Source organism: Nicotiana sylvestris, chromosome 12 (genome assembly GCF_000393655.2).
Source record: "Nicotiana sylvestris chromosome 12, ASM39365v2, whole genome shotgun sequence".
Classification (NCBI taxonomy): domain Eukaryota; kingdom Viridiplantae; phylum Streptophyta; class Magnoliopsida; order Solanales; family Solanaceae; genus Nicotiana; species Nicotiana sylvestris.
In genome coordinates, this window is record NC_091068.1 from 161,327,352 (window position 1) to 161,340,774 (window position 13,423).

At 33.4% G+C, this 13,423-nt stretch overlaps 1 protein-coding gene across 1 annotated transcript; it reads right to left on the reverse strand.

Annotated features, from left to right (window-relative positions):
• Positions 1–6,890: 6,890 nt before the first annotated feature.
• On the reverse strand, positions 6,891–12,743 carry LOC104242476 (serine carboxypeptidase-like 18). Its single transcript, XM_009797528.2, has 14 exons — positions 12,509–12,743; positions 12,281–12,426; positions 10,607–10,683; positions 10,400–10,522; positions 9,340–9,442; positions 9,227–9,264; positions 9,017–9,118; positions 8,706–8,792; positions 8,490–8,618; positions 8,303–8,374; positions 8,011–8,156; positions 7,503–7,616; positions 7,357–7,411; positions 6,891–7,261 (listed from the first exon to the last, which is right to left on the reverse strand). Exons 1-14 carry the CDS (start codon positions 12,634–12,636, stop codon positions 7,178–7,180), a joined length of 1,404 nt encoding a protein of 467 aa, XP_009795830.1. The 5' UTR covers positions 12,637–12,743; the 3' UTR covers positions 6,891–7,177.
• Between the last annotated feature and the right edge of the window lie 680 nt (positions 12,744–13,423).

Consider the following 13,423-nt stretch of genomic DNA (forward strand, 5'->3'; position numbering starts at 1 on the left):
TTTCTTCCATCTCTCGCTCCTCTTTACTGGTCATAACTGGCTAGTGACACTCCTTTTCCACAAAAAGAAGAAGAGCTAGATCCTAAGAAAGAAATCCTCCATAAAAACCCATTTACCGGTGACCTCATGTTTCTCTTTAAAATTCCACCCAAAGAAAAATTCTTTTTTTGCTAAAAAATTTCTTTACTACTTGAACATATCAAAACTAGTAAAATCTTGATGGAACAATCTTTTTCGCAAACAAAGAAGAATCAACCGGGTGAGAATCGTTTCGGGAATTTTTGATCTGTTTTAGACTGAATAGAACAAAGAATTTGACATTGGAATGCTAAAACTATTCAAAGCTGCAACTTGTTATTTAAATTAGAATTGGTTAAATCTTTGTGCTTTGAATCTTGAAAGTTAGAGAAGAAGACTAATTTTAGTGGGTTTAATTATTTATTATTACAAAAGAAAAAATAAATAGTGACATGGAGTCCACCGTGTCATTTTAGTTGCTGAGTCATGAACAACCGTTAGGGTTAGGGACGATTTTATCTACTTTCTTAACGGCAGGCCTATATTTGGACCGAAAGTAGAAACGGGTATAAACGTGACTAATTTTCGATAGTATAGAGACAATTTTGGCCTTTTCCCCTTGTAAAATTCATAGAGTCAAGCCCAATATTGCTTGAAATTGAGACCTAATTATTGTTATTATCGTACTGCTTTATAGATAAGATGTTTCAAGATTTTCCTTGTATTATTGTGTTAGTATATGAAGATGGACATGACAGAGCTGGAATTGTACTATAAAAGAGAGATCTTGATCTAGGAATATAATTCAGTTTTTTTTTTTATGTGGTGGGTTTCAGTATCCAATTTAAGACAGATCACAGCTGGCATTTGCACCACAAAGTTGAAGGCAGTTAAGGAGGTTTATGGACAGAAGCTCATAGGGCCACACAAACAGATTTAAATCTGATTCCAGGGTTCTGGAAAAAAGGAGTTGTTGAAGCCACCACATCCCGATGCATCTATTTTTGACAACATGCTTTGGGGTCACCAAAGAGTTTTCCTACATTTGAGTGGTTGTTGATAATCCTCCTTAATTTTCATGTCAATTATTGACCTTTGTATAATGTTGACGGTCAACATAATAGTTGTCATGCAAACAAATGTGTACTTTTTTTAAATAATAATAATAATAGTGAACATGTCAGCTTGCGCACAAAACAACTATTCTATTAGTACATGCTACCTTTTATTAGCATTGGATATGGGATGACTATACTCAAAAAGGTTTAGATAAATTTAAAAGAAAATCACTTAATTTCGTCAAAATAGCATGAGGTAGCCATTTTCGGATTGATAATTGAAAAATAATCAATATTTGCAAAGTCATAAAAAAATATCCGTTATTTTATGTGGAGATACAATCTGGACAAAAATACCCTAACTGACACATGGAAAGTTTCAGCATAACATGCTGGATTATGAAGCTCATACGTTTAAACTTCCAACATATTATGAAATTCCAGCACATTATGTTGGAATCTCATATATATATATAAATTCAAACTCCAACATATTATATTGGATTTTTTTCCGAATTTTAAGGGTATTTTTGTTCAAATATGTTCAAACTAACATTTTTTCGGATTTTATGGGTATTTTTGTTCAGATATGTAGAAATTGGCTAATTTTCGCTTACTTTTGAAATTGTGGCTAATTTTTAATTAGCAGTTGTAAATTAGGTTATTTCTGATTTTACCTCTTAATTACTACTCCCTCCGTTTCATATTAAATGAGCTAGTTTGACTCGACACGGAGTTTTAGAAAAAAGAAAAAGACTTTTGAAAGTTGTGATCTTAACAGCTTAAGGGGTAAAAAGTTTGTGGGGCCATGACATTTGTGTGTCTATAAAAACTTCTCATTAAAGGTAAATGGGTAAAATAAAAGAGTTTAAAATTGAATTATTTCCAAATTTAGAAATGTGTCATTTGTTTTGGAACAGACTAAAATGGAGAGTACCTCATTTCATACGAAACGGAGAGAATACTTGTTTCGGTTGTAAAATCCTTGTCTCTCATAAATTTCATTTAACTTCATTTGGGTGCCGCAAAGGAATACTATGTACTAAACATACGTCTTTTGATCAATCTGTCACTTTATCGCAGATCACTCAGTCATCTTCAGATTTTTCATCTGTCTTAAAAGTAAAAAACGGAAACGGGCCAAAACTACCCTTAGACGGTTTGATTTGGTATAAAAATGACTTTCATCCACATATTGAGCCAAACATAGCCCACTGTTATGTTAATGGCTCAATTATGGTCTTATTACTAACAGACTTATCTAAAAGAAATTAAAAAAAAAATTAATGAATATTCAAGTGTTACCGTTTCATTGGCCTAAGTATAAACCCTTTCTAAATTAAAAAGTAAAAACTACCATAACTTGGGTTTTGATTTACACGTCCCAATTTTAAATCCTATTAATCCAAACCATATTTTAAAAGACAATGTAACTTCTTCTTCATCGTTAGATTCTGCAAATGGAAGAATTTGTGCCACCACCACAACAACAAAAGTAACAATTAAAACAAGAAAATGTTGAATTTGAGAATGAAATGAAACGGGTATAAAAATAAAATTGGAATCTTGACTTAGGAAGGAATTCATTAAATGAAATCAAATGGGTATAAAATGGGTATGAGAAAAAAATTGATTATCTCCTCCTTTGATTCAATTTCATGGAGATTGGAGAAGAAAGAGGGAGTTGGCAATGGGGCATGTCTTTTTTTTTTTGTGGGGGAGGGGGGGGGGAGTTTGAAGAACCATACTGGTTTTTTTTTTTAAAATTTTTAGTAAAGATTTAAATTTAGACCAATGAGACGGTGACACGTGGATATTAATTAAAAATATTTTTTAAATAAGTCTACTAGTTAATAAGGGCATAAGTGAGTCATAAAGATAATGTAGGGACATTTTTGGCTTAATATGTGAACGGAGGGTATTTTTGGCTCAACAGGTGAACGGAGACATTTTTATACCAAATCAAATAGTCTAGGGGCATTTTTGGGGGAGTTTGAAAAAACCATACTGGGTGTTTTTTTTTTAAATTTTTTTAGTAAAGATTTAAATTTAGACCAATGGGACGGTGACACGTGGATATTAATTAAAAATATTTTTCAAATAAGTCTGTTAGTTAATAAGGGCATAAGTGAGTCATAAAGATAATGTAGGGACATTTTTGGCTTAATATGTGAACGGAGGGTATTTTTGGCTCAATAGGTGAACGGAGACATTTTTATACCAAATCAAATAGTCTAGGGGCATTTTTGGGGGAGTTTGAAAAAACCATACTGGGTGTTTTTTTTTTAAATTTTTTTAGTAAAGATTTAAATTTAGACCAATGGGACGGTGACACGTGGATATTAATTAAAAATATTTTTCAAATAAGTCTGTTAGTTAATAAGTGCATAAGTGAGTCATCAAGATAATGTAGGGACATTTTTGGCTTAATATGTGAACGAAGGATATTTTTGGCTCAATAGGTGAACGGAGAGTATTTTTGGTTCGTTACTCCATAGTCCAACCTCCAGCTTGCATTTTTGGCCAAATTTGCTCTCCGATATTCTTGGAGTCTTTGACTTTTAAAAGTAAAATTTTGAGGTTCATATTAGATCTGTCAAATGGGCCGGTTCGTGGGCATAACCCATTAAAATTGATCTTTTAATCGATCCATGATCCACAAAACTTTAACCAGACCAATCCATTAATTTAAGGGGCCTGGCCAGGCTATAATATTTTGATCCACTGAACCGAACCTGACCGAATTGGTAGCTGACCCATGGGTCAACCGGTCCGGACCAGCTCACACACACATATATATATATATATAGACAAGTGGTAAAAAATCAAATCCAAACATTGAAGAAAGAATATAGTACCAGACACTATCAAGCGTCTTGTCGAAATAGTCAAATTCCATATGTTTTAGACTAGTAGTTAGAAATAGTCGAATTTCATATGTTTCTCAAGTTTTAATGTTAATGAAATGTGGTTTTTCTTTCATTTTTATTCTAACTGGCTTCAAGCACATGTGGTAATTTCAAGTTCGTATATATGTATATAAAGTTTAAAATTCATATCATTTATTAGTTTTTAACTTTTTTTAATTAAATTGGATTCGGCCCATTAGGGCCCCGGGTTAAGGGGTTACGGGTCAGGTCAACATGTTTTGATGAACGGGTTAAATCCGGACCGGCCCCTATGAGAAAGTGAACCAGCCCGGCCCAGTTAAAGACCCACGGGCCAAGAGATAATGGATTCAGGTTCATGTCGGGTCGACCCATTTAACAGGTCTAGTTCATATCTAGTATACAACTAGTTTCTGAACATCCCATGCTCCCATGCTAATAAGTAAAAATATTTTAAAAGAGTATAAAAAATATTAAAATACGTATGTAATGAGTTATGTGAAATTTAAACAAAAAAAAAAGGTAAGCTCAAACTAATAAATAGTGATTATAGGGGATTGGTATTTATTATAATTGCAAAGCACAAATCTAGAAATTGCTTTCAAATAAATGGAATTATCTTTCATTCGCATATTTCTGAAAGTTAAATTCTAGGGAGAAATCTTTCTGTATTAGTATATTTTTTCTAAGTCGATTAGATGGATACTATTTATAATTATATTACTTATATTTTAAAATACACATGTATAGTAATATAAGCAAGATCTCTTTTACTTCCCAAAAATAAGTTAAACAACTTCTGAATTTATTGTTAGATATTTTTTAGAAATCACAGTTATTTTGGGTTAATTATGACCTAGGGACGTGGTTAAGTCTTGGAAAGCAATCTTCAAGCATTAAAATGTTCTAATAAACTTGTCCCAACAAAGCAACAGAAATCTCCTCAACTAAAATCGGGATACATAAATTGATGAATCACATATCTGTTTGCAAGTACAAGGAACATAACATATGATTTCAAGATGTCCTCAAATCTATCAAAGAAAATGCAACAAGAAAACTCAGAAAAATAAGAAAATATTTCACTTCCAAATAGTCGGAGTAACCATTACGCAATTAAGAATCATTTTTCTGATACATGGTTACTTGCCCAAATCTTTCCAAAGCGATGTCTTGTCAACTTCATAACAACAAAAGCAGCATTTAAAGTCGAGTATAGCAACAACAACAATGTCCTACATTTTGCATATATGTCACGCACAATGATAATTCCTTTCTGTGCTAAATTCAAAAGCGATCAGATTAGTAAAGTTGATGCAATGATCTTACCGTTTGTCTGTAATAAGAACCAAGCTGTTGACTGTCCTGTCATCTTCTAGAGCAGTTACATTGGATGTGAGCTGCCACAAAGAATTTACAGTGCCTTTTATTTATTCAAAGTTAATGACAAAAGGTATTGATAATATAAAATTATTCTACCATGAAGATGAACCTGGTGTGTTGTATACTTATTCATTTCCTAAAAAATCTTTACGTTTTGATAGAAATGAAGAGTTATTAATTTGGTTAATGCTGGGAGGTCAAAAGGCTTAGATTGTGGTAAAATATTTTTTTAATTAACAGTTCACCACAATCATTATTTATCATTTAATAGGATTCCCTAATTTTATTAACCAACTTAACTTTCTGTGCATTTATGCAAAATAATTAATGGCTATATTAGTGGAAACGTAATTGACATATCAAGAGGCCGAGAATAATTAATTAGCAGGTGAAAAGATCTTCCCATTAAGTACATACATTAGAATAGTTTGAAAATGACTGATAGTAGCAAATAATTATTTAATGAGAAGTAATTTTATTTGGGCAATTTGGTCATTCAAGCTTTGAAGGATTTTTTTAAAGTAAAATAACTTCACCTAAAAGTGTTCACACTTATAATATAGTACGATAACGCCTAGCGAAAATATGAATGTTTATTCAAAATTTGCACAAACGACCTCTTTTTAGGCTACTATCTAAATTCTGTCTCCCGTTAGTTCCCAAGGCTAAATTTGTCGGGCAAAATTCAAAAATAGTCAGATTTACAAGTGATAACTGAAAAATAGCCACAATTTCAAACGTAATCAAAGATAACCATTTTTCATGTAAAGATAAATCTAAACGAAAACACTATTCAAAATCCAGAAAATATTCCATCATGATATACTGGAGTTCCAACATAATATGCTGGAAGTTCATACACAAGTGCTCCAATCTCTAGTATATTATGTTGGAATTTTCCGTGTGCTGGAATTTCAGCATAATATGCTGGAAGTTCATACACAGGCGCTCCAATCTCCAATATATTATGCTGGAACTTTCTGTGGGCTAGAGTTCCAACATAAAAACTTTCATACAAAGGTGCACCAATCTTCAGTATATTATGCTGACACTTTCCGTGTTGCAGCAAAATAGTGGCTATCTTTAAATGACTTTGCAAACGCCGACTATTTTTCAATTACCAGTCCGAAAACTGGCTAGCCCGCGCTATTTTCACAAATTTGTCCGCACATAGACAAATTCATGCAACTACTTTTAAAGGCAAAGGAAACAGAATTCAAGATTAGCATCAGAAGGTCATGCGATGCAAATTATCTGTTTTGTGTTTATACCAGGTAAAGTTCAAAAATAGCCTTTTCGAATTTGTAATTGAAAATTAACCACAAATTCAAAAGTTATTGAAAAATAGCCAATATTTGGAATCCATGACATTGTTATGGATTTCAAACTTAAAAAGTGAAACTCCATGACTAAATCATGGACGAAATCCAAGACACTACCATGGAGTTTCACCTTTTTTAAGTTCGAAATCCAATTTCAAAAATCAGGACAGTACAAGGACATTGCGTGCCCGTAGCAAGATGTAGTCAAATGTACGGGGTCATTGTCCATAGGAAGTTGTACATTCTTATAACTTTGTCAGGACAAATACATATGGATGTTTAGAGGGGATGAAAACAGAATATTCAACAAGTACTATCTCCAGCTTCTCTTACTACAACAAATATAAATAGTTGTGGCCTTTGATTCACACTTTAATTATGTGATTTGCCACAATTAAGATGACAAGAGGCATAACATAAGAATAATAAAGGGTGGTGTTGCTATTTCAAAGATGCAACTTATGTCAAGAGAAACAAATGAATACATTAATATTTTGCAACGGTGAAACTAAAGAGGGTAACCGGAAAACCACCTATCAACCATGGCTAGGCATTGTTCCGGCTTGTATTCTGGAGCTGTATGACCCCCACCCTAAATTAAATGAAGTCAAGAAAACAATGAAAGGAGGATCACGATGTAATGGTTATTGGTTTTAGAGTACTTTTCGCGATAGGGATAGTCCTTACCTTAACAGTTGCATATGTCAGCTCATAATCATTTTGTGAATACTTAACCTTGTATCTACATAAACAAAGTATGAGTAAGATTAAGAACTATTTGTGCATGTTCAAGATTTGGGAAGTCAAAATACTTAAAGAGGTCAAGGACCAACCCTGCTACTTGACCGTCAACAAACCAAGGCTCCCAATCATCTGCAATAGGCAGTTTCAAAGAGTCTATCCATTCTTCCGTGCTCGAATGAGGAACAACCATGTCATGGTCACCACTGTCAAAGTCAAACAAATGTCAAATGGTCTCTTTTGGAAACTTTTTTCCAATGATTAGGCTTAACATATAGTACTAATAACTTTACAGCTTATTTTTCTTAAGCCAAAACACCCAAAGGTATAACACAATGAACGACTTTATTCGATATTCAAGATGAGCTATACCTCTTCTTTCTTTCCTTTTTGTTTTACCCTTATCTAGTGAACCCACACATCAACAAATTCATGTCACTAGGTTAGTTCGTTTATTGATGCACAAAACTATTGTTAACACGGTTTTAACACTTCTAACAAATTTGAGAGATTACGTAAAACATAGAGGAATATATTTCTAAGATTAGTGACTAATATGATCTTAAAGTCACTTAGAATGAAGAAGAAGACGAATAGTACCTATAAATTAGAGCTCGACAGGATTTGCTGATGAGATGCCGATGATCATCAATAACACTTTGTACATCATACACATATGATTCAGTTCTCTCTTTACCTCTATAATGCATGCTGTCATTGCATCTCACCCACTCCAATGCTGTTCCCTGATATTTTTCATGATCATATCACTTCAAAAGTCTTTCTTGCTTTCAATTTCTTTTTCTCGGCTGGACCTACTTGAAGACCAGCCGCGGGGGGAGGGGGGGGGGAACTGATAATGGACAGTGGGAATAAAAACGTAATTGTATACCTCACGAACGTTTAGTGCTTTCCGGACAGCTTTATCGTTTGCCCAAATGTAAGAGTATATGTAATTTTTTTCCTGGTTTTTGGGTTAAAAGAGTTAACTTCTGCACATTCTTGTATAATAAACCAACAGAATTAACACGATACATGATGCTAATGAGGCCTCATTAGGGGGAGAAACAGAGACTTACTCGACACCATGGTCCTTCAATGGGAAACAGCGACCGCACATTTGTAGGTGTTACTTGGAGAATGCTCATTAAAAATGGCAGGTCACACCAAGGTTCTAAAATATGTGCCCGGCGTATGTTCTTGAGACACTACACACATGCAACAATGGAATATTTAAGTCAAGACATCTTTGAAGATATATTAATATTTTGTAAGTGCTAAACATGCTCCCTTACCTTATCTACTCTCTGAAGATCATTTAGACATGATTCATTATTCGGATCAACGTTCACATAGTTTCCGTTGCAATTTGCTTTAGTGGACTACACAATAACATAAAGAAGATTAATTGTAGAATCATAATGAATTGAACGTAATATCTATTTGAACCATAATCAAGAAGCAAATTGTTTTAATTTGAAGACTTCAATTTGTTAGCATAACTGTAGAGCCAGGGGAGAAGCTGTTTTTTCCTTTCTAGACTGTCATTAACTAGCAGTTAGTTATTGAATGCTAGAGTACAGAGCATAAGCTATTATATCAGTACCTGATAGAGTTTATCTGAAATAAGTCCCATACGATGAGCATATATGACTCTACCATTGGCGTCGATGTAATGATCTGTTAGAGCGTTGCCTTGGATATATCCCTACATTCAATCCAAAACCTCATGTTTGAGGACAGAATTTAAAATGAGAAGTATCAATAATGAGAACAGCAGGAAGAGGTGTCCAACTGAAAGTATTGGAGTTCATACTTTGATATTCACTCGTGGCTTCTCACCAACTTCAATACCTTTAAAGAAAGAAAAAGGTCACAAAACAAGATAATAAAAAGACTGATCCTTAACTCAAGTACAAGATACAATACCATCATATATTCTGCGAGTAAGCAGTGCGACAAAAATGCCTGAGTAGGAATCACCACCAACATATTGTGGATTCTTGAGATACTTGGGATGATCCATAAGCCACTACAGCACAAGAAGTTCACAGTCTCGTGAATTTGCTTATAACAGTTTCATGCCTTTTGATTACCTTAAGCATTAGAATGAAAGTTCTGAACGATATTGAGACATGAGATGTGAGATAAATACATGCTGTTGGAGAATAAGATTCAAACAGGGTTTTCCACTTTTTTTCATCAGGTGTCAAATCATTAAGTTTCTTCGTTCAAGATTTAGAATACAAAATGGATAATGAATCCCACTACAACGAATCAAGACTTTCAGTCTTTCAGAACTGTATTAGAACCTTTATTCACATTTTTTAACCTAGCAGATCATGGAATTTTGGAATTTAGTCTTACACAGTAATGGAAATTGACCATATGTAAACAGTACTCAAGAGGAACAAAGATAAATACTCTTTCTCCACCTTCCCTATAAAGTAACATTTTCCTTTTTTATAGTGTGCCAGGCAACTAGCTGAGGGTCTTTCGGAAACAACTTTTCTGCCTTTCTATGGTAGGGGTAAGGCTGCGTACATCTTACCCTCCCAAGATCTCACTTGTGGAAATTCACTAGGTTTGTTGTTGTTGTATAGTGCCAGGCAACTAAAGGATATTACGTTCCAGAGTCAGAAAGGGTGCTTTTATTGGCAACGCCTTGACTTAACAGAAGATCACATTTTATTTTTATTCTCTGAAATATTAACTTTTATTAAGAATATGCATTTGTCATTAGCTAGCTAGAGTCTGAAACATCCAAAAAAAGGTAGATGTTTAACCATGTCATGAAGATCACAAGAAGCAATTTTAGCTATACGAATAAACTCGATGAACAACTACCTTCACAAAGGTAGGGGTAAGGTATGTGTACATCCTACCCTCCTCAAATCTCACTTTCTGGGATTACACTAGGTATGTTGTTGTTGTTATTGTAAAAGCTCGAAACATGCAGATAGATTTGCTCAGAACAAATTTCTCTCACCTTTCTAAGGAACTCATAAGTTAGAGTTACAGCCAGAGTATCGTTGCAGTTGTAAGCTTCCGAAGTCTTTGCGTAGGAGTATCCTGAGCCAGCAGGTTGATCTATAAATATTATGTTTGCCACCTAGTAATTAAAAGCAGATAATGCTTGCATAAACTAGTAACAGAGAAAATTCAAGGAAACGGTAAAAAGGTAAGGTTACAGAACCTTGGTCCAAGAATTTGAGTTCAACTCCAATTTCGGGAAATCTCCACTAGAATTTGCATAATCAAACATTAAAGGGCCTGAAAGCAGCATTAAGTGTCATTTTTGCAAGTTATTAACTTCTGAGACACAATAATCCAGACGAGAAGCATACACTTGTCCAGAACATTTTGTTTTTTTCCCCTTACTCTAATAAATGTTTTTTATTAATAGAACTCCAAACCTTGTGGAAAAATATTCAGCATTGTGCATATTTTTGTGTTCCTCTACTGCTGCTTGGTAAAGAAAGAGGTTAGTGCTACATTATTAACTCTTACATGCGAAGACGATCAATCAAAAACTTCAAAATATCCAACTCTTGAGCACAATTTAGGCCAAAGAAAAGGCACCAAATTATAGGTAAAACATTTCAGGCGACAAAAGAAACGGAAGTAAGAAAGAAAGGCCGATAATTTCATGAAAAGGAAACGAAAAGAAAACAACGATATAAAAATTTATATAGAAAGGAAGGCCGATAATTTAAAGGGTAAAATAAACATAGCATTTTAAAATCATCGATCAATGACTGAATATTCGGACAGGAGAAGAGAGTATCTACCCATCTTTTCATAATGTACCGGTTTATAGTATTGTACCGTATTATTTTGTTAATACAATATTTGAATAGATTGACTTTTAACATAAGTTTAATGGAGAAAGGATTTTCATCTAATGAAAAAAATGATATCTTGATATGTAATGATAACACTGGTAATAGAGGGAATCTGTTTTCTTGTCAAAAAGAAGATTTGGAAAAGCCCGTCAATTCTTGTACTTATATCCCTCTTTTTATACTTTTCTTTTGAATATACCGCGTCGATACTATGTTATGTGTTTGATTTGGCACAACGTTTAAGAAAAAAAAACTTTTAAAATTTATAGTCTAAAGTTTTAGATACTTTATGACTACAAATTATCTCATTAAAAATGAAATAAGAATTTTACGGTTAAATTACTTTTAAATATAGAAAAACATTTTTTTGTGACAAATTAAAAAGAAAAGTGTGTCACATAAAATGAGACATAACGTAAATTCATCTTTTGCAAGGGGCTCAAACTGCAAAGGTAATTTCATCCTCTAACCTTCTTTAAAACAAATACCATGCGACTATATTAAATGAATAATGAGCTATAAACCACTGCCCTTACCCTCTGGTTCTTCTCTATTTTTTTTAAATTAAAGTAGCTGTAAATATGTATTTTTCCACTAGGACGTGACGAAGAACCACGTGTATCATCACTCCTCAACCATTAAAGTGGACTATACTCGTTTAAAATAATCCCACACCTAATCAATAATTCAGGGGTTTAAGTAACCGGGAAATTCAAACTTTAAGGTTTCAATCCATTATATTTTTAAAGTTATGAGTTAATATTTACTATTTCTTATAATTTTAGTGAACTTCTACATGCATTAGATTCAGATAAACCTGAGTGTTTTCAAGGTGCATCCGCCCCTGCCTTCGGGAAAGTTAGTTTTGGAATAACAGTTTATTTAATTACTATAAAAGGTAGTAACATATAAGATGTAATAAAAAATTTACAGTCACTTATATAGGGCAGGACTATACTTGATGATAAAATTGATGGCAAATTAAAAAAATATGAAGGAAAGAGGAGAAAATGAATTAAACATACCGATCTCATAGACAAAGGAAGAGAGGCCGGAGCAACCAGGACCTCCGGTGAGCCAAAGCATAAGAGGGTCATTTTCTGGGTCTCTTTCTGACTCAACGAAGTAGTAATATAGCTGCACTTTTTCCTCTTCTCCAACACCTACATAACTGAATCAACATACCAATTATAACTATAGGGGAGGCTGCTGGGTTTGGGTTATCAGAAAATATGAAAATTAATAGTACTTGCCCAGTTTCGAGTTTGAAAGGAAGTTTTCCCTGGAAGCCTGGTAGATTTTCAACAATGAAGTGGGAAAAGACTACATAAGGAAGAAGTAACAGCAGTGGAAAAATAATGAGACGCAGCAGCGATAGCATTGGAGATTCAGATGACAATTGAAGATAGCTACGAATTCAGAAAATAAGGAAATTAAACAATGCTTTTTTAATTTGGGAAAGTTATGAAAAACAAAACAGCGCTCAGTGGCAGATGTCCGAAAAAATATTGCAAAATAGGACAATGGTGATGACACATGTGGGGTCCAACGTGAATACTTTTTTTTTATGTATATATAAATAAATAATACTAGCATGCACAGATGGTAGGTTTACACGAATAAAAAAATTGTGTATATAAAAGAAGCTGCATTTTCCTTATTTTTAATTAAGTTTTAAGAATATAGTATTAAATCTTGTATTATTGCCAGTAAAGTTGTTGTCAACTGATCAGTAGATCATGGGTTCGAGCCATGAAAATAGTCTCTAGTTAGATAGGGGCGTATTTAGGGGGATTCCATTGGGCACGTGAACACATGCTCTCCTCCCTAAATCATGTATAATAATGTTATATTTTCTCAATATATATATATATATATATATGCATCCATACACAAAATATTATATGACGTGATGGTTATTGGGTCTATCTCTCTAAGTGAGGTTGTGAGTTCAAATCTTATGTCAATCTTATTATTCTTTTCTTTTTTTAAAACTAGACGCCCATGGGAGATGGACACGTGCGGTGTCACCTTTTGTGTATTAATTAAGTAATTTTGCTTTTTATTTGTTTTTTTGTTTGAATTATTCTTTCAAAATTTTCAAACATTGAAATTCCTATTCTTCTTTTCTCACTGTATTATTTTTGGTAATTATATTTTCCATTAAT

Excerpts from the sequence above, each read along its gene's own strand:
- LOC104242476 (XM_009797528.2), bottom strand. The coding sequence starts at position 12,636 with ATGCTATCGCTGCTGCGTCTCATTATTTTTCCACTGCTGTTACTTCTT. Across the intron at positions 12,427-12,508 it reads CCTTTCAAACTCGAAACTGG|TTATGTAGGTGTTGGAGAAG; the intron begins GCAAGTACTATT and ends ATGTTGATTCAG. Across the intron at positions 7,412-7,502 it reads GTTGACGGTCAAGTAGCAGG|ATACAAGGTTAAGTATTCAC; the intron begins GTTGGTCCTTGA and ends TTGTTTATGTAG.